We start from the raw sequence: 27,317 nt of genomic DNA, 5'->3' as shown, positions 1-27,317 counted from the left end.
AGAGGGAGGTCAGGGCGAGCGCGTGCCCCGGCCTCGCGGCGCGGCCGAGCGGGACCCCATGTGCGGCGGCAGCGCTGCTTTGTGCTTAGCCCACGAACGGCTTTGTCCCAGCCACGGCGTGCCCTGGGCACCGTGCTCGGCACGTGGCCCCGTGCTGAGAGCGGGGGGGGGGTCGCTCTTGGCCTCTCCCAGACCCAAATTAAGCAGCCAGGGCTCGGCCTCGCCGCCTCTCGCCGTGCTAACGAGCCCAGTAAGTGGGTCACGCTGACTCGAACGGAGGTGGTGCTGCGCTGCGGGGCCAGGCTCAGCACCAGGCAGAGGCTGCTGGTTTCGGGAAGACCAGGGGCTGCGAGCAGGTTGGCCGAGCCTCCAGCACCTGCATTTTTGGATAAAGCCCAGGAGGTCACAGGGGGGAAGTTCCCGTGGGTCTGCTCTGCCTCTGCCCAGGTGCAGCCCTGGACCCAGGGCACGGTGTCCCCATGGTGGGGGACGGGGTCTGTGCCCCCTCCTCGGGGGGGTCTCCCCGGGGCTGTCCCCTTACCGGGGCAATCTCATCCCTCCTGGGAGGATGGCGTGCGCTCGGCAGCCTCTCGAGGAGCGGCACTTACTGACGACAGCTTCTCCAGAGCTTTAATTATCTAATGATTCTCCCCATTCGAAGGCGCCGCACTGTGAACAAACAAACAAAGGCAGAAGGCGCCCGCTCCAGCTGCGGTGCGGGGGCCAGATGTGCTGCAGGGGGGGGGGAGCCGGGCAGGGGACACTGCTCAGTGGGGACCTCCCTCGTGTGGGGACCCACACCACCTCTGCTCTGGGTTCGCAGCTGGGGAAAGGGGTTTCCAGCAGCAGAACACTGGGGGACCAGCCAGCAGCATGTCCCCAGTGCGTGGTGACACAGTGATGTGGGGGCATGGCTCGTAGAGCCGTGCCGTAACGCAGCAGCCAGCAAACAGCTCAGCTTGGGGGCTGATGGAGACACCCAGCAGCTCAGCACCCAGCCCCGTCATCCTTCGTCTGCCATCGGGCTGCGTTTGCCACCCCAAAGCTGCCCCGGGGGTGAGCGCCACACCTCGGTGTCACCCCTCTGGCTCAGCGGGTCCTGAGCGCCCAATTCCTATACACTGTCCCCGTGTGCCTGGATCCGTCCCCGAGAGCTGGATCTTGCACCAGCAGCTCCTTAAAGCAAAGCTCGAGCCCCCCTGGGGGGCTCACCACGACTTTCTGTCCCCTCCCAGCCCCAAATCCTCTCCAGGTCCAGACCCCCAGGAGGGGAGACGTGGGCAGAGGGGAACGGCTGCGATTACAGGCGGCACGCTCACGGGGCCTGGGGACTTGCAGCAGCTCCCAGGGCACAGCCAGGGCACTACCTGTCATTATCGGTCCCGAGTGTTAACGGCAAAACTTCCTCCTGCTGCTGCCAATTAGTGGCAGCTCCCCGGGGCCGCACGCTGCTGTTCCCTCCCCCCGCTGGGTGTCCTGCCGGGGGCTGGCGGGTGGCACCGATGCCGCCAGGGCGCTCACGGCACCGCTGCCACCAGGGTGAGCCCGGGGGCTGGGTGGGTGGCTGCGGCAGGGTGGCTCTCACGCTGCGTTTCACGCTGCCTCCGACTTCCCCAAGCCCGGCAGAGCCTACTTCTGTCTCCTCCCTGGCAGTGGCTGCTGGTTGTCTTCCATCCCCGGAGGGCTTTAATAACCGCGGATAAGATCTGCAGCCTCTCATTAGGGGTCCGCGCCGCGATGCCCCGGCTTTGCGGAACGAGGAGCCCCGCAGCGGCGGCGCAATGTCAGGAGGCATCAAGGAGAGCACGAGCGAGCCAGAGCCTCCGACACATCCCCGGAGGCTGCAGGCGTGGGGAAGCGGGCGCAGGGCTGTGGCACACGTAGGGCAGGGACAAAACACCCACATCTGCGGGTCCGGTGGGGCTTTCCCCTCCTGAGTTCTCTCCTCCTGGTGCCCTGGGCCAGGCAGGGACGAGCTCTCCCCTGCCCCAGCACCGTTCACCCTGGTTTCCCCCAGCAGGATTGCAGGACAGGCCGGTCCTTCTGCATCCACGGCCTGACCCAAGGCTCTCCAGCCTCCCTTTGTGCTATGGGTGCTGCACCCAAACCCGCCGGCGCCCCTAACCCACCCCCCCACCCTCCCTTTCCTCCCACCCCACGCCTGAAGAAAGGCCCAGGGCATCCCCACGGGGAGAACCAGCCTGGTGCCCGCCGGAAAGCGTGGCCCCGCGGCGGCTCGGACATGCTCGGGGCTCTCCTCCAGACCCGAGGGCGCCTTGGACCGCTGACAAGCCTGGGATTTTCTGTCACATTTCTGCCGCGGATGAAGGCGGGCGGCCCCGGCGGTGCTGCAAGAAGGGGCCATTGTGGCGAGGTGCAGCTGCGAGGGAGCGGACGGGGAATGCAAAACGCCGGCCGCCGGGAAGGGGCCAGGGGATTCGCCGCTCCCCGTGGCCTTTCCCCACCCGGCACGTGCCCCCCCCCGGTGACAATGGGGCCTTTATGGGGACACCGCCGTGGAGGTGGCCTGCTCTTAGGGTTAGTGGGGGTGGAAGAAACCCGGCTGGGGCTCGAAGGGTGGCCTTGAAGCATCACGACAAGGTGGGACAAGCGGAGGGGCAGCGAGCGGCTCCGTGCCCTCCCCTGGGGCTGGGACGAATGCTGCTCTCCAAAGCGGTGCTCAGCAGCTCCTGCTCCTCTCGCTGAGCAGACACGAGGCTGCTTGGGAGCTATTTGGGTGCTGCCCGCCCTGCACAGTGCTCTCCCTCACCCCGCTTGGGGCTGGGGAAGGGGGCTGCTCCCATGCCCACCCCTGGCGTGCGCCCACTTTCAAAGCGGGCGTGAAAGCAGGCAGAGAAGCGCGACCCCCTCCGGGACCGGCCCTGAGCACAGCGCAATTGTTCAGCGTGCGGAAGAGCAAGGCACCTTATTATTTCTTTGAAAGGACAAGAGGAAGAAAGGGAGAGAGAAGGAGAGCCGGGCAGCCTGGTTGGCCCAGATGCTGTTCCTTCCCCCCCCTTTATTATTTTTTTTTCCTGCTTTCCCGCAGCACCAGCGTTCATCCCCCGCTGACCGGCAGTGAGAGCACCAAAGCAGCCGCGCTGCCTGCCCGGGGATGGGGGCACTCAGCAGGGAGGGGGGACCGGGGAAGGCAAACGGGATGAGGAGAGCCCCGGCATTGCCCTGAGCCAAGCACCACCCTCACCCGCTGCCGGGACCCCAAAAGGAATCGGGGGCTGGCCCCAGGGGCTGGAAACAAGGTTAGGGATTGTCCCCAAGGGGCTCCCGGCCTCTGAGCAGAGAGGGGAGTGGGGGCTCGGGCACACAGGGTGCTCAGCAGTGGGGACACAGGACGGGGCAGCAATGGGGACAGGGGGCCAGGCGCCACGCGGGAGCCATCCCCGCTGCCGGGAAGCTGCCACGTTCTGCCCGCGCTTCCCCGGCCCCGCCAGCATCCCTTCCACGATCTGTCACCGTCTCCTTAGCCCGGCCGTGCCGTGCTGTTCCCAGCTAATGGGTTGTTTCTGCTCGCGGCGAGTGGCCAAGAGGAACAGATGAGCCCGCGAGGGTGATTTATGCCGGGCAGGTTGACGCCGCAACTGTTGAGGAGAGCGGCAACAGCTGCTGCGGCTGCTCTGGCGCGACAAGGGGCCGCGAGCGGATCCTTAGCCACAGCGGGAACGCTGCTGCAGGCTGCGGGGTGGCCGGGGTGAGCCCTGGCCTCCACCCTCACCTTTGTCTGGCTCCGAAATAGCAGCACAAGGTGATGGTGGGGGGCTCGGGGAGATGGGGAGAGCCACCCCTGACACGTGGAGGGGCCCTGGAGGATGCTCCGGTCCCGGGATCCCTCCTTGGGAAGGCCGGGGGGGAGCGTGGAGGAAGCAGCCGCAGAGGCCCAGGGGAGGCCGGGGGATGTTTCTGCCCTCCGAGGGCAGCAAAGCCTCCTCCCAGCTCCGGGACCTTCTGCCTCGGATGAGGCGAGGCGGGCAGCTTGGGGTGGCAGCAGCCCCCTGGAGCCTGTGGTGGGCGACGTCCCTGGGGGCAGCAGGGCCGGAGAGGGGCTGGGGGGGGAGTGGGGTGGGGGGTGGAGGGCGGTGGTTCACTTCCCAGCCGCCGCGTGAAGCCGAGATTCAATTCAAGTGCCGCGGTTAATCCGGACTTTAATCCGCTCGAAATCCCACCCTTAATCCGTTTAATGCCACCGCTCAGAATCAGGCTCCTGTGCAGCGGCCCCTTGCCGCCGGGCCAGGAGGAGGAAGATGAGGGATGGGGGGGGGGGGGGAGGAAGGGGATGGAGGGGGATGGATGGATGGATGGATGGATGGATGGATGGATGGATGGATGGAGGGGATGGAAGGAAGGAAGGAAGGAAGGAAGGAAGGAAGGAAGGAAGGAAGGAAGGAAGGAAGGAAGGAAGGAAGGAAGGAAGGAAGGAAGGAAGGAAGGAAGGAAGGAAGGAAGGAAGGAAGGAAGGAAGGAAGGAAGGAAGGAAGGAAGGAAGGAAGGAAGGAAGGAAGGAAGGAAGGAAGGAAGGAAGGAAGGGGACGGATCGATGGGGATAGATGGAGGGGATGGGGATGGAGGGGATGAAGGGATGGAGGGGGATGGATGTGGATGGAGGGGATGGAGGAATGGCGGGGATGGAGGGATGAAGGGGATGGACAAATGGAGGGGATGGGGATGGAGGGGATGGAGGGATGGCGGGGATGAAGGGGATGGAGGGATGGAGGGGACAGAGGGGACAGAGGGATGGGGACGGAGGGATAGATGGGATGGAGGGGAAGGAGGGACGGAGGGATGGAGGGGAAGGAGGGACGGAGGGATGGCAGGGACAGCCCGCCAGCCCCGCCGCTGGGCCGCACACCTCGGACGGGCTCAGCGGGGCGGAGCGGGGGCTCCCACCGGCACCGGGCCGAGCCGCCCCCGGGGTGCCCCCAGCCCGGCCCCAAACCCGCTCCGGGCGGCTGCCACCTACCGGCCACAGGCACGGCCGGCGGCGGCTCCCCGCGGCACGCCGGGCTAACGGGACCGGCACGGCCCCGCCGGCCGCACGGACACCCCCGCCCGCACCGGGGGGGCTCAGCCCGGCGGTAACGGGGCCGCGGCAACCCCCCGGGAAGGGCCGGGGGCGGCTGCCGGGGGGCTTCGCGGCTGGGCAGCGGCACCGGGCACGGGGGGCACCGGAGCGGCGGCAGCGGGCGGATCCGTCCCCGGGGGTTCGGTTGCGGGGGTCCCGGTCGGGGCGGGGAACGCCCTAGGGCGCTCGGGGGGAGCGGAGCGGGGTCGCTCCCCGGTTCCCGTTCCCCCTCCCCGGTCCCGGTCCTTTCCCGTTCCCCCTTCCCGTTCCCGTTCCCCCTCCCCGGTCCCGTTCCCCCTTCCCGTTCCCTTCCCTTTCCCCGGTCCCAGGTAACCTTCCCAAATCCCGGGTCCCCTTCCCCGGTCCCAGTCCTAGTCCCGGACCACCTTCCCGGTCCCGGTCCCCCTTTACGGTCCCCGGTCCCCCTCTCCCTCCCCGGTCCCGTCACTGCCCCCCTTCCCCAGTCCCAGGTTCCCCTCTCCGTTCCCGTTCTCCTTCCCCGGTTCTCGGTCCCGGTCCCGGTCCCGTTCCTCTTCTCCGCCCTCGGTCCCGGTCCCGGTCCCCGTCCCCGGTCCCCCTCTCCCTTCCTGGTCCCGTCACCGTTCCACCTCCCCGGTCCCGGGTCCCTCCTCCATTCCCGTTCCCCCTCCCCGGTCCCGGTCCCGGTCCCCTTCTCCGCTCCCGGTCCCGGTCCCCGGTCCCCGGTCCTGTTGTCGTTGTCCCTGTCCCTCCCCCTCCCCGGTCCCATTGCCCCTCCCCGACCCCCGGTCCCCCCCCCCCCCCCCAGTTCCCGGTCCCGGTTCCGCCGGGGCGATCGCGGGGCACCGAGCGCCCTCCCCTCGGGGCTCCCCCGCCGCTCTCCTATTGGCTGCTTCGTAGCAAGCCCCGCGCCGCCATTGGCCGGCGCCGCCCGCTGGCACCGCCCCCGCCGCCGCCGCGCTCGGCCCCGCTCGGTTCGGAGGCCCCGGGGGCACCGGGCACGGCGGCACCGGGGGCACCGGCACCGACCCCGCGGCGGCCGGGCACGGACAGGCCCCGGGGGAAGCGAAGCTGCCCGTGCCGTGCCGTGCCAACGGAGGAGTCCCGGTCCCGGTAGCCCCGGTAGCCCGGTCCCGGTAGCCCCGGTAGCCCCGGTCCCGGCTCCGCGCTCCCCCGAGGCAGGTAAGAGCTCCGCTGCAGCACCCCGGGGCTGGGGGCTCCCGGTCCCTTTTGCCTGTCCCGGTACGGTGGAGGGGGGGGGTGTAACCGGGAAGGCCCCCCCGGGCTTTGTGCACCCCCCCCCCCCCCCACCGGTAAACGGCGGCTCCGGTAAAGGCTCCGTCCCCTCCGGGTGAGGAAAGCTCCCCTGAAAGGCGCGGGGGGTGCTGGGGGGTACGGGGGGGTTCGGCACCCAAAGCCTTTGGGGAGGGCTCGGGGCCCCCCGGGGAGCTGGAGGGCACCGGGGGACCGGGTGCGGGCAGGGACACGGGGACGGGGATCTGGGGGGGGGGGGGGGGGACGGCACCGGTTGGGGCCGGGGGTCCCCAACGGGGCTGGGTTCGGGGAGGCGCACGGGGGACCCGACTCCTCGGTCCCGCTTCTGGCCGTGCCTCAGTTTCCCACGTGAAAGATGGGGGAAAAAGGGCAAAAAGGAGAGGGGCAGAGGGGCTCCCCCGGGGGGGGCGGGGGTCACGAAGCGGGGAGCACGCGTGGGTCCCCGCCTCGCCTCCTTTCCGCCGAGCGGAGGGTGGGGAGAGTTTGGGGTTTTGCCGGGCGCGGAGCGGCGGCCGACAACAGGATGTGTTTGTGTGCACCACGCCTAACCGGCCCGCCGCGGCCCCCGCCACGGGAAACCGACACCGGGACCGGGGAAACGGAGCCCCCCCACACACACACCCCCCCGGCTCCCGAAACGCCGCCTCGAGGGCAGCCCCACCGCAGGGCGCCCCGCGCACGTGGCTGGGTTGGCGGCGCAGGCTCCTGGCGGCACCGCCGCGCGTGCCTTCGTGGGCGTGAAGATCCCAAGGACCGAAATTTCTCCAGCCCCAGAGGGACGAATCCCTTTGGCCGGGGGGGGGGTGAATCCTGCCCGGAGGAGCTCCGTGGGTCGGGGGGGTGAGATTTGGCTTCCCCGGCCCCTGCAGCCGAAGCTTTACTGGAGCGAGCGGGGCGGTTTTTAGGGGTAGGCCTGGAACCGTAAAATATTTCTTCCCGACACAAAGTGCGCCGTGGCTGGAGGGAGGCAGCGTGCCGGGGACCGTCCCGGCGGATTCAGCTCGAATCTTGCCGCTTTGTCCTTGCCGCGCTCTCCCGGAGGAGCAGATCCCCCGGCAGGAAGCGTGAGAGGTGCCGCTCCGCCGGGCCCCCCGGCACGGGACGGACAGACGGCGGCGCGGCCTCCGTTTCCCCCTCGTTTCCACTTCCCCATCAGCCTCCTGAGCCTCCTGCAAGCGAAGGAGAAAGGAAGTTGCCACGGGAGAGAGCGGCTGATCGCTGCCCGATAAGGGAAGGAGGAAATAGAAGGCGAGACAGATGCTCCAAAATAACCCCCCCCCTTGTTCCTCCTCCTCCTCCTCTTCCTCCCCGCGTGCAGCCTCCGCGCCCCTCGGCCTCCCCGGGCATGATTCAGGGGGTGCCCCCGGCCGTTCCCCCAGCGGGACCCCGGAGAAGGAAGCGCTGCCGGGGCTCTGCTCCCACGCGCGGGGTTGGGGTTGGCACCCGGAGCCCCTCGTCCTTGCACAGACACGTCGGAGCCGCCGGGGCACATCGGGCTTCCCAGGCGCTGCTTCAGATCCGCCTGCGATTTTGGGGCCAAGTCGGATGTTTCCCAGCCCCGGCAGGCTGGCGGGGGGATGCCGGGTTCCTTACAGAGGAGAAACCCCAGCGGCTATTTCGGGCAGCTTCTGGTTTCGCCCCCCGCTGTGCCCTTGGCTGCCTGCCGCTCCCGATGGGCTGCAGCCAGGGGCTGCCGGGGCCGCCAGGATGGAGCAGGGCTGAGCGGTGCTGGGGGCGTGCAGGGAGCTGCCGAGGCCCCCTGCCTGCTCCCGTTCCCCCCCCGTCACCCCAGTGCTGAGCCAAAAGAGCCCCAAACCCGCCCGTCCTCGGGCACGTGGGGAGCGCCGCGTTGCGAGGATGGCAAAGGTCCTTGCTCCTGGGGGGTTTCTGGTTATAAAACCTGGAAAATCCTCAAGGGCCCTTTTATGAGGGATAATTACTTCCCCTTTTTTGCTGCTGCCAAATTGCCGGGTTCGTGCTCTCCTGGTGCACGCACGCAACCCTGGCACGGGCACCGCGGGAAGGAGCCGCCGGGCAGGGGGAGCCTCGCGGAGCCCGGTGGCAGTGCCACCCTCCCTCTGCACGGCCCAGAGCTGCTGGGGACAGGGACGGGGGACACGGCCGAGCACTCCGCAGTGCCCCTCAGCCGATCCTGGCACACAGTGGGCTGGGACCCGACCACCCAGCGCTGTGCAGCAGCCGGGCACGGCGGCACTGGGGCTCGGGGCTCGTCCCCGCAGCGTCCCCCGTGCCAGGCTCCCAGCCAGCTGCAAGGAGAGACCTGCGCCGCGGTTCCTGATCCCGCTGCCAAGAAATGAGGATTTCCTTGGGCAAGGTGTTTGCTCAGTCGCTTCCTCCCGGGCCTCACCCTGTTCTGCACACACGTGCCGGACCCTGCTCGTCCCCCGCAGCCGGCCGGGGTGGTGGGGAGGGCAGTGAGCGGTGCTGTGTGTCCCCATGGCCACGCGCAACAAGGAGCTGCTGGAAAAAATTGCCTGCGCCCTCCTCTGCTACCCAAATGCTGCAAAAAACGGGGCAGGCTGAGAGGGAGCTGAGAGCCGTGGGGTCGGGCTGGCCACTGCCGTCGGGCTCTCCAGTTACAGCCCTGTGCCACGCTGCGGCTTCGGCCCTGCTGTAATCCAGCAGCAAGGTTTAATTAATTAATGTTGGTTGGACGCTTGGAGAGCTGGCAGGGGAAACTGATCCAGGCAGGGAGAGCCGGGGGATGGAAAGGGGAGGAGAGGGAGAGCGTCTCCAGCCTCTGATCATGCGCTTGATCTGGGCTCCAAGGTCCCAGGGGGCCGGGGAGGCGGTGGTGCCGGGGTGCAAGCAGAGGTGTGGATGATTTACACGTGGTGGAGGGGAGAGAGGGGAGATCGCACCCATTAAACATTTGCTTTTGGCGTTAGCTGGGAGATGGAGCCGCTCCGGGTGCCCTTGGAGCTGGGGACATTTTGTTGGAGGGAACTTGTGATGGCGAGAGGTGAGGCGGGGCGAGATGGGGACAGGGAGCGGGAGCGCGGGGGCTCGCATGGGGCACGGCAGCACGACCTCGACGAGGAGGTGGAGGTGCCTCTGCTCCTGGCTCAAGCCCTTCCCCTCGTTGCTGCATGCTCGCTCCACGCTGACCCATAAATTATTGAAGTGCTTTTGTGTTCCTGCATGAAATATTCATCCCGCTGCCAGGGGAGCTGGCTGTGCGCTCGCGGGGGCTGCCGGGGTGAGGAGCAGCGGCGCGCAAAGAAACGCCTACGGAGACCTGGTAATTGGGACCTGGAGGCTCACGGGTGCCGGGGGGAGCCGGGGCCGGCGGGGTGCGGGCGCTGGAGGAGGGTGGCAGCAATCCCTGGCCCCAGATCCTCCAGAGTGGAGGCGATGAAGGCACCGGCCCCGGGTGCCCGCGGCGATGCCATGCACGGGCGCTGCGAGTCCCGGGTGCTGGTGCTGGACAGGGTTTCACATCCCCAGGAGCTTTAATTGATGCTGCTTAACGAGGGGCTGCGCTCTGCTCTTGCTTACAGCAGCGGTGCTGTAGGTGCCTGGGGCTCATCCTGCTTTACACCGCCGCGGGGGGGTGTTTAGGCTTCTGCACGCAGGGAGGAGTTGGGGATCGGTGCTGCCTGTCCCCATCCTGGGCACCCAGGGACAGATTTGGCTGCACTGGGAGTGGCAGGAAGGGAACGTGGCTGCCCCAGTCCCTGCCACGTGCAGGGTGGCTGCGAGCAGGAGGCTGCGGACGGGCAGCCTGGGGGTGCAGGATGAGGCTGCCCACTGTGTCCTGGCTGTTTTCGGTGCTGTTGCTGCCCTGGCCGTTGTGGTGCTCGGCCGAAGCCCCAAGCTGTGGCAGGGAGCCTGTGCCCCGGCCCCGGCACGTGCCCGGCCCCAGGGGAGCGTGTTGCAACGCCTCGGGGCGTGCCAGAGCATCACCTCCGCAGCTCGCGCAGGATGTCCGGGCGGAGAACCGAGCACGGATGTTGCAGCCTTCGGCTTAGCCACGCGGCGTGGGCCAAGCCCTCCGATCCCGCTCGGGGCTGCAAAGCCTCCCTGGGAGCTCTGCTTTCCTTGGCAGGATCCAGATTCCTGCAAAGTGGTGGAAAAAGCCCTCAAAGACACGGCCGTGGCTGTGTGTGAAGCCACCATTCAGTGTCACGGCAGCGGCCGTGCAGCACCGCGCTCTTCCGGAGCAGACGGGGCTCAGTGCTGCTCTTTCGGGGGAAGCTGCTGGTTTTCAAGGGCGTTTTCATTAAAAAGAAGAAGGAAAAAAAACAAGCCCCGAGCGAGGCTGGAGACTTCAGCAACAGGAAGGAAATCTGGTGGTTTATTTCAGTCTCAAGCCTGCTCTTTGGGGCAAGGCAGCCTCTTCCATGCTCTGATAGTGGCGACAGCCCCTCGGCGAACAATGGGGCCAGGAGGGGCCGCAGGCCCTTCCCAGCAGGAAAACGTCTCGTTCCTGTGAAATCTCCCATTTGGTGTTGAGCAGCAGCAGGTCCCTGGGGGAAGAGGAGGGTGCTGGGTGCTGGCACAGGGCCGAGCAGCAGTAAATGCCCCACGAGGCGAGGGCGGACGCTCCTGGTTTCGCAGCATGCGTCAGGGGCGAGCACGCTGCACAACAGCCACCGGGGCTAGAGAGGGAGCAGACTGCATCTTTGGGGTCCAGGAGAGCACCCTCCAGCACCCGTCTGTGCCTCAGTTTCCCCCACAGGATGGATTCTTGCCACCCCAGCACGGCCCGGTGCTGGCAGGGTAGGGCTGTGCGGCAGCGAGGCGTTGCTGAGCGCCAGCAGTGCCGGCGGAGCCTGTGCTTGTGGTTGCTAATTGGGAGCTGCGGGCGCGCAGGGCAGCTTGGAGAAGCTGGTGCTTCCTATTTTTTAAGGGCTCCGTGGGTGGAGTTTGCACTTGCTTTCTGGCTGCGGTTGCCCAACAAAGAGCTCAGGCGTGGGAATTTCTATTTATACGGGCACCGCTCCCAGGGCATCGCGCAGCACAGGCACGCGGCCGGACGCTGCCATGGAGCCGGGAGGATCCAGGGCACAAACGCAGCTGCAAAGCCCTCGATCTGGTGGGTGTCACGGCCAGGGAGAGGGCTCGGGGTGAGCCATGGGGCTGCGCTGCCTCTGCCCATTGCTCTGGGCTCAGCTCCGCCAGCATCTGGTGCATGGGGCTGATGGCGTTAAATGAGCCCAGCCCGCCTGGGAGCCGCCTGCGGCTCTGCAAAAGCAGCCTCTGCTTTGTCATTTCTGTCTTATTAAGTGCGAGAGTCTCAGTTCAAAGCTCACGCTGGCAAAAATCAATGTTTTCGCATTGGAAGAAATACTTACAAACCTCTGTGTTTTTCCTCAGGGCTGTAAATAACGCCACAAGCGGTATCTTGCACGGTGCCGTTTGCGATGACTCCGTTACCACTCACTTAATTCGCATCCTCGCAGAGCCTCGCTTGCCCTCCCAACCTTGGGCTGTGTGCAGGGGCGGAGAGCTGGCAGCTGGAAGATGCCCGGGAACTGGGGATGAGCTCAGTGTACCCATTGCCCGGCCACCCCTTACCCAGCCACCTGCAGTTAGGGCTGAACCCGCACCCGGCGGGCAGGGTAACCCCATCCCCACCTCCCTTGGCCAGCAGGGCCAGGTGAGGGCTGTGCCTCGTGCTCTTCTTTGCAGCGAGACAGAGCCTCGGCCACTGTGGGGTCACCGGGACGGCGCTGCCATGGTTATCCAAACCCTGCGGGGAGCCAGGCTGAGCTCCCGAGCACCCTACGTATGCTCCGTGCCAGCAGGAGCTGCTCCTGCCCGCGATGCGCTTTCCAATCCCCTCGCTCCTCTTGGGTGACTGCCGCAGGCTCTGCTGCTTTGAGGAGAAACCCTGCTCTCATCTCCAGCCTGAGCATATTCATGGCCAATTTATCCCCATCCGTTCTCACACCAGCAGCGTCCTTTAGCTTAAATAGCTCTTCTCCCTCCCTGGTGATGTATTTATAGAGCGATCCCATCCCTTCCCTGCTCTCTTTTTGCCAGGCTGACCGCGCCACGTGCAGGCACTTGCATAAGCAACCTGCATCTCTGCCCATCCATCCTAGCGCGGGAGCGGCTGTTATCATGCTGTTCTCACATCGCTGTGATTTGTAGCGCAGAGATTTCCCAGGGCAAGACGCATCTCCAGGGCCGGTGGCGCTTTATTCATTCACGTCAGCTTTCACAGCCATAATCTGCCCGAGCAGATTGATCTGGTGAAGCGAGTCCCGCTGAGGTGCTGGGAGTCGGGCCGCAGGTGAGCAGGGGAGGAGGTCTCCCATTATTCACCTCCAAGGCAGCCCCGCACCAGCCCTGGAGACCGCTGCTTTCGCAAGACACACGCAGAGGGAGTTGAGCTGGTCATAGAATCATAGAATCATAGAATATCCCGAGTTGGAAGGGACCCACGAGGATCATCGAGTCCAACTCCTGGCTCCACACAGGTCTACCCAAAAATTCAGACCTGTGACTGAGAACATAGCCCAAATGCTTCTTAAACTGACAGGCTTGGTGCCGTGACTGCGTCCCTGGGGAGCCTGTTCCAGTGTGCGACCACCCTCTCGGTGAAGAACCTCTTCCTGATATCCAGCTTGAACCTCCCCTGTCGCAGCTTGACACCGTTCCCTCGGGTCCTGTCACTGGTCACTACAGAGAACAGATCTCCTCCACTCCCCCTCGTGAGGAAGCTGTAGGCCGCCATAAGGTCTCCCCTCAGCCTCCTCTTTTCCAGGCTGAACAGGCCAAGTGACCTCAGCCACTCCTCATACGTCTTCCCCTCTAGGCCCTCCACCATCTTGTTGCCCTTCTCTGGAAACTCTCCAACAGTTTCACGGCCTTTTTGTACCGTGGTGCGCAGAACTGCACCCAGTGCTCGAGGCGAGGCCGCACAGCCCAGAGCAGAGTGGGAAACCAGTGGGAGAACCAGTCTGGGCTCTGACTGTGTGGGCCTAGCAGGCGGGCAGAGACTGGGAGAAGCATTTCTTTCGATATTTTGGTGCGGCCCGGTGCAGCGGTGGGTGCTGTGCCCCAGCCACGCCGCATCGAGAAGCTGGGCCATACGCAAGCACACGGCTGCGGCGGGTGACTCAGCCGCCACCTGAGTCGTCCCCAGCTCACCCTGCAGGAAGTGAGTCAGGTTTTAAGGAAGAAGCGTTCAAATGGTGGGGCAAGAGCCCTTCCTGTGTAGGTAGCAGCGCGGTGCTGATCGCGGGAGGGAGAAGAAAGGTTGCAGGGCTCCTGGGCTGCGCGCAGGTAGGGACCTCGCTGTCACCTCTGGTGCTGTCTTTGATGGCATTGCATGCTGTCCGGCCCAGCGTGTTGTGGTTTTGTTCTACATTTGGGGGAAAGAAAGCCAGGAGTGCCCTGTAAGTCACCCCACGACCAAAATCTGGCGTGTGGGCTCAGTTCTTCTCTGCCCTGGCACCCAGGGGCTTCCCGACCGGGAGCCGCTCATGGTCTTGCCGGCAGTCTGAGATGCTCTTTGTCCTCCCAGGAGGCTGCGTGGGGAGGAGAGGCGACAGGGACTGTTCCAGGGCATGGGCTGAACTGCGTGTGCCTCTTTTTCCCTACAGAGATGGACACCTTCAGCACCAAGAGCTTGGCCCTGCAGGCCCAGAAGAAGCTCTTGAGCAAAATGGCTTCCAAGACCGTGGCCAACGTCTTCATCGACGACACGAGCAGCGAGATCTTGGATGAGCTCTACCGGGCCACCAAGGAGTACACCCACAACCGCAAAGAGGCCCAGAAGATCATCAAAAACCTCATCAAGATCGTGATGAAGCTGGGCGTGCTGTACCGCAACGGGCAGTTCAGCCCCGAGGAGCTGCTGGTGATGGAGCGCTTCCGCAAGAAGGTGCATACCTTGGCCATGACAGCCGTCAGCTTCCACCAGATAGACTTCACCTTTGACCGCAGGGTCATGTCGGGTGTGCTCACCGAGTGCCGGGACCTGCTGCACCAGGCTGTCAACAGCCACCTGACAGCCAAATCACACTCCCGCATCAACCACGTCTTCAATCACTTTGCGGACTACGAGTTCCTCTCGGCTCTCTACGGGCCGGCCGAGCCCTACCGCACCCACCTGAAGAGGATCTGTGAAGGCGTGAACAAGATGCTGGAGGAGGACAGCATATGAAAGGGGAGGACAAGAGATAAAAGTGGCCGAGCGGGGCCGTCGGCAGCAGCTGCCAGACTCTGCATCCTGTTACCTGTGAGACCGAGGCTGGGACGTATTTTGGTGATTACCAGGCTTTCTGTCCTTTTCTCTCTAGTGCTAACTCTCCCATTTTCTCCTCATTTACGTAAAAGACTGAACCTCTTGATTTCGTCTAACCCATGCCCAGGATCTGAAAACCTCCCTGCGCTGGGCTGAGTCCTTTGCAGGTGATCCTGGGCTTCTGGCCTCCCCGGGCTCCTGATGTACATTTTTTTTTCCTTTGCCCACCAAGTGCTCTTAGCTCAGAGTCCAAGGAACTGGCTGGAACTGGACTCTCCACACTGAACTTGATTGTAATCCTCCTATGGAAAAAAAAACAAACCAAAGACTCGTGGTGCATAACACCTGTAAGGTGAATCTGAGGGGGTGGGCAGCTGCTTGGATGAACGGTGGTGATACCCTGATACCAGGGGGTGCGGAGCTGCGTGGCTGTATTTTGGCAGGGTTTGAGCAGCTCCATGATATGGTGGGAGCAAACCATGCCCCGGGCTTGTGCTGCCCAGCACAGGAAGGCGTCTCTGTGCCTTGCAGGCTGGAAGGGGCTTTGGCCTCCTAAAGACAAGTCCTGGCAAGCAGAAAGATCCCCCTTGCACTGTCCCCCGGGGCTGCACAGGTCACCCAAGGGGCGTGCAGGGAGGTGCAGGGACCTTCTCAACCCAGGCATGTCTGTTCATCCAAAACTCGGCTGGAATCGCCCTCCTGCAGATGGTGTCACTGTGATTGCTTTGATGCCTTCCTCGGTAGTTGTGCAAAGCTGTCCCGAGAATTTCACACGTTTTACATGTCCCTGAGTGAGTTATGATTGTTATTTTTTAGCAAACTCTGTAGCCCTGATGAGTTATTTAAATAAACTCACCTGTTGGGCTTGGTTGCTCCATGTGGTTGGTACAAAGGCGGGTGGCAGTCACAAAATGAGCGCTGTGGGCGGCTTTGTCCTTTAAATAACGATTGCTCTCTGTGCCGGAGGCTTTTGCTCTCCTTTCCCCCTGGCATGAGAACAAAGATCCTCCCACCCCGCCGCCTTGAACCGCTGCCTGCCCCTGCTCCCTGGCACAGCAGCGTTGCGCAGCCGGCATTGAAGCAGCGGGAGGAGAAGCGTTGCGAAATCCCAGTGCAGACCAGTAGCAAAGGGCTGGGGCCCCGGGGGGTGCCTGTACTCCTGCACCCACGTGTCCCCTGCATGAGCCTTCCCTCTGTCCCCGTGCCGCAAAACAAGAGCTAAAAAAGCACAGCCCTGATAACAAAAGGCAAGGGGTGACCTTACCGAGTTACTGGCGTGTTGTGCGCTCAGAGCGTGGATGCACCAGCAGTGGCCTATTTCCCACACTCTGATCTTTGCTTTGAGCATTGAAAATTGCCCTTTTAGCATACAAGACGCTGCACAATCTCAGCTGGCCTTATCTTCGTGACCTTCTTGTGCCTCCTGTTCCATGGGATGTCTCCCGGCACAGGCGATTGCCGATTGCTCGCAGATGCCAAGCAGAGAGCAGCCCAGCCGCTCACGTTCACCACTCCCTTTCCACTGCTGGTTTGAGACGCTGATAAGTTTCAGCCTTAAAGATTCAAAAAGAAATAACCCCCCCAAATCTCTGTCATTTCATCGGCATGGCTCCAAATATCACACCTAATTTAATTGCACAAAGCAGCTCGGGATGCGGGGTAGGCACGTTCACAGGTGCGCACGTAGGAGAACGCAGCCAAGGTTCACAAAGCTGTTGGCCCCTTGGAGAGGGCAGGGAGAAGTCGGCTTTGGTGTGCGACATCTGAGAACAGACGTTCCTGTCCCCACTGGGCTTTCTGCAGCTGTCAGGTATGTGCTGAGGAGCAGCCGGGGCTGGAAACAGCTCATCGCTGCTCGGTGGAGTATTGGCAGATGCAGAGAACACACAAAGCGGAACGGGGCTGATGGATGCTGCCGTGGCGGCTGCTGTGCTGACAGCCAGAAATGCTTTGCTCTTCTGTTCTCGAGGTGCATGTCAGCACCAGCTGCATGATGCTCCTTAATTGCAAGAAATATCTCTGCTCAGATGAATCTCCTGACACACGGCATTTTTCTTTGTCCTCGGTGTTTCTTACACCCCAGTGCAGCAGCCAGGACCGTGCTTAACCCACCGAGTGCTTGGCACCGGCACCAGGTTTCCTTCACACAAGAAGGAAGCATCCAGGGACAGCCGGGAAAACAGAATCTGTAAAATCCCCAGTGCAAAGCACCCCCAGACTGCCAAAGACCAGGGAACTCCTCCCAAAATGGGAAAAGCAGCTCCCAATGACCACAGCCATCACGAGGCATCACCTCTGGGCAAAGCACCCACCATGACAGCACTGGGTTACATAAACTTACAGGTTCTGGTGTGCTGCTGCTGGGATGTCTGTCTCTTGGGTGGGCCCCATAAACCCTCTGCAGCCTCCAGCCTCCTGTGTGACATCTCAGCTCCTCCTGGCCAAGAAAACGCCGAAGGTCACGCCCCTCACCGGACATCCAGTTAGAGAGGGCAGGAATCACGGACCGAAGCAAGCCCAGGCAAGAGCGCGATGCTTTATTTACTTGTTTGTTTATTTACACAGGAAAGGAATTCCACATCCCCTCGCTGTTATTACTCTAGATAAGAAAAAAAAATTGCTTCTGTACGTATAAAATAGTCCTGCAATTGTACTGAGACATGGAAGTGTTGCTTGGATTGATTCCTGGGTTGTGTCAGAATAAGAAGCTTTGCCTTCCCCATGCCAACTTATCCCAACCTGCAATCAGCACTAAGGCAGGAACAGAATATCCTCTCCAGCAAAGCCAGCGACGGTCTTCAATAGCTGCATTCAACAAGGAGTCAGATAGCTTTGGCCAACCCTATCCCTTCCTTTCCCCTCCTACCCAATTTAATTTGTTTCTCCTGCAATGCTGGCAGAGAATGAAATCCTGTCACCACCCTCCAGAGACTCCAGAGTTAACAACTTTCCTTTAGCAAACCTTGCTTAAATCCAGCTGCTTATCTTTCTGCATTGCTCTTCCTAGCAAGGAAGATAAGGAGCCCTGTTAGAGGGGAGCTTTACCATATTCAGCAGATCAGTGAAGCAGAAAGCGGGCAACAGAATGGCTGGCTGCAGATCAGGAGTCTCAGAGGAGGTTTCCAGCTGCAAAGCACATTGTTACTCTGACACAAGGCAGAATGCATCTGTCTTAACACCTCCCAGTCCCACTTGTGTTGGACCCTAGCACATTTCAATATGGAAAACACGAAAGGTTTGGCCGACCGAAAAACCCGCCAATAACAAGTAACCCCCGTTATCTGCCACCGTCTTCCAGTCAAAACACCCTGCCCAGCGGTGTCCTTGGGGTCACAGCTCATCACGGGGTGTTTTTGCTACGATCATGAGTTTCGACAGTTCAAAACGGAACTTGCCTTCCCTGTGAGACACTAGAAAGAGAGAAAACAAGCACAGGATAAACAGATGGTAAGGCATGAACAAAACAGCCCTGCTGGTTCCCTTCCAGGACGATAAAGCCAGCAAGTCGGGCATTGCACTTCCTTCTATGCACAGTACAAGCACGTTGTGATAAACCCATTCTTCCCCCATGCTAATTAGCATTTACACTGGAGTAGGACCTGCAAAATCTTGCTGCCAACTATGGATTAAGAGCACTACACTCCTGACTCCATAATGTGCACTGTCTGCCTCTATATTGTCACCTATCTGCTTTAAGCTTAAACACTCGTCTCCTGGTAGCCAGCCAGGCTTGTCTCCCACACCAGGCCCTTTCCCACATAGTTCTCTTGATCACAGACCTGTTGTTTCAGTGATTTCAAACTCCTCCTGTTTTAAAGGGACGTCACTTTGTCCACCCACTGCAGCTTGAGACTGAAACGGGAAGGAAGAAGTTTTAGGCAATTGAGGCAATCCAAGAAGCTTCTGTATTTAAAGCAAATAAACAACAGCACGTTTCGAAAGACAACAAGCTTGGGTTTTAATAATGTGGAGTGAAAGAATTAAATCTGCAAAGGAAATTTGAAGGGAAATCCCTGGCCATGTTTCCATTTCCTTTAAACTACAAACTTGTGCCCTTCAGGTGACTGAAAGCTTCATCGCTCAAGGCTAGGAAATGGAGGAATGAATTTGCTGAGACAAACCAAGACTCCCCTTGCCCTGTGCGCCTGGGCAGGATGGTGTCTTTTGGAGCCACTGACACCAGCAAAGCCAGCGGCTCACCAATGGCATAGAGGGAGCAGAAATAAAATAGTGCAGGAACTCCTTTCTGAGGACGCTCTCCTGACTGCCACCACTCTCTAATTAAGGGTGTGGTGGCGTATGTTTTACTGGACAGATGCCTAATAAATGTTTTCAATGTCCAATTCATGTTTCGTAGCAGCCTCCCATATGCCTACTTCCACGTGATCAGATGGGACTTACATAAGCCATGGCGTGCTCTATCTTGGCTCCTTTTACTTCAGCTTTAAACTGGGTGAAGAAGAGATAAGACTTCCCTTGGGGCCTGAAACGAGAACAGAGTCTTTGACATAAAGAGCAGGAAAAGGCTACGTAGGAGGTGAAAGCACAGGGAAGGTTCAGGCACAAGGGCTAATGCTGCCCCTCAGCTCTCCAGGACACAAGCATTAGAGACCATCTTGCTCTGACCCCCTAGTGAAGGAGCAAGCCAGACAGTTTCTTCTAGTCCCTGCTGCTGGCAGAGAGGGTGGAGGTGTAGAAGAGCAGCAGGACTCAGGGCTCCCTCCCTCCACAGCCACCTCTGGCTCTCTTGTAGCTCCACCTAGTGTAGCGGGGCGATAGGGGGGAAAACAGCACTTACAAACTACCACCGGGCTCGAGAGCACACCCGGAGTCACAGCACCTCGCGGGAGAGGAAAGCCAGAGCTCCCCAGCCCAGATCCCACCTGGCTTGTTGTTGCTTTTGCCTCAGAGCCTTTCGGGTTAAACAACGCACCTCCAGACAGAGCAGGAGAAGAGCAGGTTGTCTTCGCTGACCCCAATATTCATCTGCCATTGCTGCAGAGGGGAAAGGCCTCCACAGTTAATGTGAGTAAGAGCCTCCCACTTCCCACTCACCCCCTGCCTCCCAGCTGCAGGCACGACAAGTGTCAACCGCTATAAAATAACACAACAGGATTACAGAACAATTGCTGATGGCCCCCTTTATTCTGTAATTCACAAGGCACGAGGCATGGTCACCCTCTGCTCTCCACAGTTCTATTAGTGCCATCACTGAAAGGAGTTAAAGTCTCGTTTCCTCTTACACTAAAATAAACAGACCCGATTTTATATAGAGGACTTGCAGATAAGGAAGTACAAACTGTGTCTGTCTGTACAGCACTTATTGCAACAGCAACACGAGCCACAAAAACCTTCAAGCCTCCTAGAGAGCACGGGATTTACTCCTACAAGGCCCTTCCTACCAACTGGGGCATGAAATTGTCACTCTTCGTTCTCCAGGGAAGGCACACGACCTTAAACCTTGCAAATGCCACGGCCTTGCGAAGCACACCACCACTGCAAGGCACGAAGGTCGCTTCCATTCAAGAAGCAAATCCAGCAAAGTTACTTTTGCAAACGTGCAGTGTTGGAAATGGTGCAGCCACCCTCCCTCACAGCTCCCGGGCCCTAGAATCAGCTGATCACAAAAGAAACCACTTCCTCTCCGGAGAAAAATAAGTTTCTTGTCCAAGCCACGAATTAAACCTAGGGAACAGGACGATGACTGACCCAACGAGGCTTGGGGCAGGATAGCAGCCTTTTATCTCTGGGGCATACACGTCCTTCTCAGTCACCACTGGTGTCAACACAGATATCCTGAATGGTTTTTTATTCTGTGCAGCCACAGAGACTAAGCGTAAGGGAAACATTTGAAGGCTTGCCTGACTCACCTCGTTCGTTCCTCCCTGAGCAGAGTACGTGAAGGTGCAGGTGTAATCTCCCTGCAAAAAGAGAAGACCAGCAGCCTTGCTATAGCAGGACACTCCGTGTGACCAATTCTTGCTCAACATAGGCAAATTCTCAGCAACTCCACGAGATCTGGGAACGCCTGAGAGAATTACGGGGGCTGTGGGCACGGTGCAGCCTGTGGCGGTCTCGCCCCAGGGGTGACACGAGGAGGAGCACACACCCTGTCTGTGTGCACCAACAGCAGGAGCTCAGCGAAGCGCCAAGCCAGGGACCGTGCTGCTGGCCAGGGCTGCGAGGCCCGTGTCCTGTGGGGTGTGCTGTGGGGTGTGCTGTGGGGTGTGCTGTGGGGTGTGCTGTGGGGCACCTGCAGGACCCCACAGTGTTGGCGTGGGGACTTACAGCTCGGGGGGGGTAGGGACCTGCCCCCCCTTCCCCACAGAGCCCCGTCCCCTTGGCAAGCCTCTTTCCCCTGGGATCCCTCCTTCCTTTAGATCCCCTTCCCCTCGCCGCCCCCTGCCTTCCCTTGGGGCACCTCCTCCCGTTGGAATCCCCCTGCCTCGGGCACCCCCTTCCTCGAGGGACACCTTCACGGGGCGCCTCCTGGCCCCTCCCCAGGCACCCATTTTCCTTGGGGGACCCTCCCTTGGGCCCCCCGTTCTCCTTGGGGTCCCCATTCCCCGGGGGGGGGGCTCCCTCCCTCCTGGGGGACCCCCAGGCTCTGCAGAGCCCCCCGGGGACCCCCCCTATTCCCCAGCCCCCCCCCGCCACGGGCCGGGCCCCCCGCCGGCCGCTCCCATAGCAACCAGCACGAGCCCCCCCCACCCTCGTCCCGCCTCCCCTCGCTGTCAGCCAATCCCCACGCCGGGCTAGAAGAGCGACGTGCGCCCCCGCCAATCGGAGAGAGGCGCGTACCCTCTCCTCTCCCCGGCCCTCACCAGGCTCCGGGAGAAGGAGTGCACCTCCCCGCCGGGCCGCACGTCGAACTCGGCCGTGCTCGGGCCCTCGGCGGCCCGGGCCCCCAGGCACAGCAGGGCGGCGGCGGCCACCACCGCGCCCCACAGCCCCCGGCCGCTCCTCCCGCTGGGCGCCGCCATCTTGGGAAGGAAGCCCGCGCTACGGCGGGCGGGAGGGGTCAAGGCGGGCCCCTGGCGCTCGGCGGGCGCCGCGGCGGCCATCTTGGGTGTGGGCAGGGTTGAGCTGAGGGGGGGAATGGGGCAGGGACCGTGGGGACAAGGGGACACGGAGGCGTTGGGGTATGGGACAAGGGGACAGCGGTCACCCGGACAGTGCCCCCTGGGACCAGCACGCAGTCTGGGCTGTGGCCCTGGGGTGTTTAAGGCAGCTGCGGGACCCCCTCAGCCCAGCCTGGCACCCGTCACCCTCCTGAGGCACCAAAGCCCCGGGGCGCTCAAGGGGTTGGAAATAAGCAGCAAGAGAGGGGGAATTTTATTTTCTGCCTCGTCGTGCAGGTTTACATCGGTAAAGACCTGTTTTTAAGAGCTGGGCTTGCAGGGGTCAAGCAGAACTGCAGGCACGGTCAGAAAATCAAGTCCTGGTTGTGGCATTTGGGAGTTAGCTGAAAGGAAAAGGGTCACCGGGAGGGGAAAGAGGCAGAAAAAGCTCCTCTCACAAAGCATCGTGCGAAAAGGAGCTTTGGCTTTCCCAGCAGGGAAAGAAAAGTACCAGCTGCACCAGCCATACTGCGGCTGCCGAAGCACACCTGGCCCCTTTTGCAGGCAACAGAGTGATCAGCCGTGCCACTTTTAATTGCTTCTCCCCACGTACAAACAAAAGCCCCTTCAAGAAGGAACCGGCTCTGTCCCTGCAGCCAGGCAGGACCGAGACACCCGCTGGGAGCTGCCTTCTTCCCTGCGCTCCGGCCCAGGAGCCTGCTCACAGCAGAGGAAAGCTGGCCTGGCTGGCCACCCCGCAGTGGTTGTCGGCGCCCTTCAGCAGGCGGATGTAGCCCTGCTCACCCCACACCTCTGACCAGCTGCAGGAAGAGACAAAGAATGAGCACATCTGTGTTCCCACGCAGGGAAAACTCGCCCTGTTTTCCCTGAGGGAGGGCAAGCAGAGAGAGAGGACAGGAGCACAGGAGAGTCCCGTGGGATGGGGACACTCCTATCATGTCCCCCCCTGCCTGGCTCTGACCTCACGGAGGAGCCCCAGCAGGAGGGAAGGACGGGCCGTGCCCGGGGCTGAAAGGGGCAGCAGGTCTGGGGGCACCTCCACCCCTACCTGTTCTTTAGGATCCAGTAGCTCACGTTCTTCCCGCCCTCCTGACTGGTGCCGTAGCCCACGGCCAACATCCCGTGGTTCACCTGCTTGCTGCAAAACATGCTGCTGAAGACACCTGGGAAGAGCAGAAATGGGGTGAGCCAGGGCTGGCCCCAAATGCTTAATTTCCAGGCAAAAACAGCGTGGCTGATCCTATTCCCCTGGACTGGGTGCCCTGGGTGTTACCCTATGGGGCTCAGCTGCTCAGCAAGGTAACCCTGCCTCAGTTTACCTATCCACACTTCACCAGGCGAAGAGGGAGATGGTACCTGACTTGTAGAAGTGGAAGAAGAAACCACTGGCATCCACTGCCACAGACACGGGACCCACGGTCGCCACCGCCTGCTCCAGCGCCGCCTCGCTGCCCTCGGCCACCAGCCAGATGGCAGAGCAGTTGGCCGCCCTGTCCTGGGGGTTGTACCTGCAGCTGGAGGTGTCCTGAGAGCGGGGAGAGAGGGGCACCGGGGCTGGGACCCACGGGCACGGCTCTGCCCGTGTCCCCACTCTCCTGCCCACTGCCCCTTACCGTGGCCAGGTAGGGGTAGATGTGCTCCGAGTTCAAGCCGCCGTTCTCACGCACGTACTGGAAGGCGCGGGTCATGTAGCCGCCGTGGCAGCCGTTGTTGCCCAGCTTCCGAGAGCAGTCGATGAGGTTCTGTTCGCTCAGCACCACCAGCTTCCCCGTCCGGTTGAAGACGAGGCCCTCAAGGGCCCCCGTGGCACTGAATGCCCAGCACGACCCGCAGTGCCCCTGGGCGAGACGGGGGGGTGTCACAGCGTCATCCAAAAAGCTGATGGAGAGGGACACCGCGCCCCCACGGTGCTGCTCTCCAGCTCCTTGTCTGCAAAACTGCAGTGCTCAAAACTGTGGGAGCCGCTGCTCTGGGTTGCCCAGGGGATTTCTGGAGCTTTGGAGGATGCAGCCTCCTATTTCTGCTGCCCTGGCCAGAGGCCCCCCGTGCCCACCTGGTTCTTCACAGGCGTCACGTAGCCCTTTGCCCGCCAGTCCACTTCTGCCGGCGTCTTCAGAGCTGCCGATGCGTGGAAGAGCAGCACCGGCTCCTCCTGCCGCGCCGGGGTGAAGCCGTTCAGGAGCTGGTTGAACTCCTCATCCGTCTGCGGGTTGCAGGCGTGTGTGAGCGGGGCTGCAGCCCAGGGAGCAGCCCAACGCCGGGGGCACCGGCACCCCCAGAGCAGGATGGGTGTCCCCAGACCCTGGCTCGAGCCCTGGGTGCCTCGAGGAGCCCCCAGTCCCCGGAGGAGGCGCCGAGCACAACTACCATGTCCCCGTAGTGGTTCATGGCCAGGCGGAACGTGTGCTGCCCCCGAGACTCCTCGTGGTTGTGCTGCTCGATGCGCCGCAGGTTCTTCTCCCAGACCTCCCTGCGGACAGCCTCAGCCTCCTGCCGAGGGGCAGAGCAGCCCTGGGTCAGGAACATGCCCCCCAGGAGCACCAGAGGGTGCGGACCCCTCCGGAGCTGGCCCCGGCACGTGCACCGAGGCTTGAGGATAAGAGGGCCTGGCCCAGGGCCCCGTGCGGACCTACCCTCGTGTACTCCTTGGCATAGAGGCTCTTCCAGCCTTCCCACGCCTCCTCCAAGGCAAGGTCCAGCGCCGCGGTGCAGCCCAGCAGGGCCAGCAGCAGCCCCAGCGGCACGGCCATGGTCCCTAACTGGGGGGAATGAGAGCGGGCACGGGGTGGCCCAGGGCAGAGCCCCACGGTCACCCCATGGCTGGGGCTGGAGCCCGGAGCAGGACGAGTCTTTCCAAGCCTGGATTAAAGGTGAGGGGGAGGCAGAGAAATGCAAACAAAGCGGTTGAGCCAGGAGGAGGCAAGAGGCACGTCTGTTCCTTTGGCTGGAGCAGTCTTCGCATGGACGCGCTGCTGTTTTGACAGGAGCTTTAGGAGGTCTTAGCTGTCCTTTTGGTGGTATTTAACTGTCCTTTTTAGGAGAGGAACGAACAGCTTTGCGAGAGACCAGAGCCCCTTCCAGCTCCCCAGATGACAGAGCAAGGCAAACGCAGACAAAAGGCAGCAGGAGGGGCAGAGACGGGCAGAGATGGCAGCACCAGCTCTGCTCTGGGGCCAGGCTGGAGCTGTCCCCACCTGTCACCACGCATCAAACCCCCTTCACCCACCTGAAAACTCTCTTTATTTGCAAAACCCCACTGATGCAGGGCTGCCCCACTTTTCTCTGCTGTCTGTCCCTTGCTTCCCCCCTTGCTACAGCAGCATCCGCTGCCACCGAGCACATCTCACTGCCTCTGCTAGGGGACTCAGCACCAAGCAGGATCAAGCCCCAGATGGAGCAGAGAAGGATTTGCTGCATGGGGAAAGCTCCAGAACAAGGTTTGCCTGTTGTCTGGGGCGCTACAGAGCTCTGAGAACACCATGAGCACCAGGGAGGAAGATACCTGCAGCGCTTTCTGATAAGAACTGCAGAAACCTTTCCCCAGGCCACAGCTACGGCAACCCCTTCGGCAGCCCCGTACTCTGGGTGCCCCACGGCTCAGCCTCTGAGCTCCGAGCTGGAGCAGCGCTGGGACTCGATGCAAAACAGAAGAGCCCAGCGGAGCAGGAGCTGCGGCTGCTGGGTCGGGTTGAGGCTGTTTTCACTTGAAAGCCCACACAAATCTGCTCCGGCCTCCGAGCAAGGGGCTTGAGCTGGTATCAGAGATAAGGGTGTTGTTTTTTTTTTGCAGATGGGGAGGCAGAGGAGCAGCGGGGAGGAGCAGGGGCAGCACACTGCGAGGACTACATGGAGCCGTGCTGGGACCAGCAGCGAGCCCCACTCCACGCCGATGACTGAAGCCTCGCATCTGTCCCGGCTCGAAGGCGGCACGCTGGAAGCCCGCGTGCTTTGCCAAAATCCCTCGGCGAGGATTTTCCACTATCGGTTTACACCCTCCTTTTTTGCAACCGTACACACGCAGCCCTCCCCCGGCCCCCCGCCATCGCAGCCATTTGTCTTCCTCACGTCGCTGCCGCGCAGCCCGCGCCGCCTTTGATAGGCCCTGGTATTTCCGAGCAACTCCAGCAATCCTGCGGGCGCTGCTCTCCAGAGCCAGGCAGCACGCAGCAGGAGCGCACGACCCTCGCAGCCGAGAGCCATCCCTGCCCGAGACACGTCTCCTAACCCAAGGAGCACTTTCCACTGACGTAGCTTTGAAAGAGCGAGAGGCAGCGTCGCACCTTCATTCCCCACCCTTTGGGAAGGGAGATGCTGGGAAGTTTTCCATTCGAGCATCTTTCACGGTGACAGTGGCTTTCTGAGCTAATTTTGTAGCGCAAGCAGTGTTGGTTTTTTTTTTGTTTCAAAATAAGTCATCGAGAACATCTGCTCTCCTCCACATCCTATGCCTAAAAATAAAGCCCCACATGTTGGATTTTCACAGGAGAAGTGCCTCCCAACAAACTCTCATGCTTAGTTCTCCTGTTCTTGAGGAAGAGCAATGTTTGCCCAGCTTCCCCAGCATCCATTACAATGCCCTGCGCTTCCTGCGGCCGTTACCGCTTGCTCTCACAGGAAATTAACTCAGCTTCGTGCTGCAGCTGCAAATTTTCTATCCAAAAGAGATACCTTGAACCTGGCTTAACCACGCTTCACACTCCAATTACCTTTCTCACAGGACAGCTGGGTGGAGGCCTCCTACATCATTTGTGTTTCAATCCCCAGCAGAGCCTGTTACATATTGAACAGCTCGAGATTGTGGTAGGTGATTTCCCAGTTAATGCCTCTCAGGATCTCAATACCCAGAAGAAGAACAACATCTTTTTATGGCATCAAATAATCCTACAGCTTCAGAAGCAAGCTTGGAGGATCAAAGGAGCTGACAGATTTGTAAACTCTTCGAGACAAGAGCATTTTAAGAGTGCATTGCAGACATTTTAAGAACACTTGCTCTTTTGGGACAGGAAAAAGCACTTGAGATTAAGACTGAAAAGAAGCAAGCCCTGCAAAATAAAGCTTCTTACCATGCACTGGCACCCACCCGGCTCTAAAGAAGGCAGGGAGAAAGGGCAGCAACTTTTCTCTCTGCAAGGGAGATCGCAATCTTCTCTCAAGGAAGCTTCAGAGATGTGCAACTTCCTCCATTACCTCCCCTTCCGCCCCTGCAACCTCAAAGCTGCTAAAACACCGCTGAAATGGGCCAATTATTTGGGTACAGGCATGAGAACAAGGCAATAGGCTCACAGCCACGTTCAGCAAACAAAATCCTCCAGCTGTGAAATGCTTTGTATTTAAAGCAAAAGCCTCCAGCTTGCAACCTCAGGGCGTTTAATATCAGTTTAATTAATGTCTGATCCCCATTTAGAAAGGAAAACAGCAAGGCCAGGCTTTGTGAGCTTTAAGCTCCACAGAAGGCGAGCATAGGCAGGCCCCAGCACCTGCAACAAGCAGCTCCGTGCCCGGGGCCCACGTGTGTCCTAGCGTGGGATCAGAGCTGCGAGCGCTTGGAAGTCAGGCCAGGCCGCTAGCGAGCTGCAGAGCAGCTCCAGCCTCCCAAGAAGCCAGAGGGAGCCGGGGTGCTGGGCCAGGTGCCCACCTCCACAACCGAGGCTGGGATTTGCAAGCACAAGGTGTCTGACTCGCT

At 61.3% G+C, this 27,317-nt stretch overlaps 3 protein-coding genes across 4 annotated transcripts; 1 reads left to right on the top strand and 2 right to left on the bottom strand.

Moving 5' to 3' along the window:
* Nucleotides 1–5,991: 5,991 nt before the first annotated feature.
* Nucleotides 5,992–15,420, top strand: TNFAIP8L1 (TNF alpha induced protein 8 like 1). Its single transcript, XM_066983846.1, has 2 exons — nucleotides 5,992–6,238; nucleotides 13,909–15,420. Exon 2 carries the CDS (start codon nucleotides 13,911–13,913, stop codon nucleotides 14,469–14,471), a length of 561 nt encoding a protein of 186 aa, XP_066839947.1. The 5' UTR covers nucleotides 5,992–6,238; nucleotides 13,909–13,910; the 3' UTR covers nucleotides 14,472–15,420.
* Nucleotides 15,421–17,068: 1,648 nt separating this feature from the next.
* On the bottom strand, nucleotides 17,069–21,631 carry MYDGF (myeloid derived growth factor). Its single transcript, XM_048077706.2, has 6 exons — nucleotides 21,377–21,631; nucleotides 20,423–20,473; nucleotides 19,486–19,547; nucleotides 18,954–19,035; nucleotides 18,332–18,404; nucleotides 17,069–17,962 (listed from the first exon to the last, which is right to left on the bottom strand). Exons 1-6 carry the CDS (start codon nucleotides 21,614–21,616, stop codon nucleotides 17,883–17,885), a joined length of 588 nt encoding a protein of 195 aa, XP_047933663.1. The 5' UTR covers nucleotides 21,617–21,631; the 3' UTR covers nucleotides 17,069–17,882.
* Nucleotides 21,632–21,864: 233 nt separating this feature from the next.
* LOC106044971 (procathepsin L-like) lies at nucleotides 21,865–26,853 on the bottom strand. Of its 2 annotated transcripts, none has more exons than XM_013195228.3 (8): nucleotides 26,698–26,853; nucleotides 24,268–24,393; nucleotides 24,002–24,124; nucleotides 23,688–23,837; nucleotides 23,248–23,472; nucleotides 22,991–23,159; nucleotides 22,683–22,797; nucleotides 21,865–22,434 (listed from the first exon to the last, which is right to left on the bottom strand). In XM_013195228.3, the coding sequence occupies exons 1-8, from the start codon at nucleotides 26,698–26,700 to the stop codon at nucleotides 22,335–22,337; spliced, it is 1,011 nt and encodes a 336-aa protein (XP_013050682.1). In that variant the 5' UTR covers nucleotides 26,701–26,853; the 3' UTR covers nucleotides 21,865–22,334. The 2 variants fall into 2 exon arrangements, with proteins under 2 accessions (XP_013050682.1, XP_013050683.1); XM_013195229.3 differs by having other exon boundaries at nucleotides 26,715–26,837.
* Between the last annotated feature and the right edge of the window lie 464 nt (nucleotides 26,854–27,317).

This window comes from Anser cygnoides, chromosome 27, assembly GCF_040182565.1.
Source record: "Anser cygnoides isolate HZ-2024a breed goose chromosome 27, Taihu_goose_T2T_genome, whole genome shotgun sequence".
Taxonomy (NCBI): Eukaryota; Metazoa; Chordata; class Aves; order Anseriformes; family Anatidae; genus Anser; species Anser cygnoides.
This window is presented reverse-complemented; position numbering and strand designations above follow the sequence as displayed.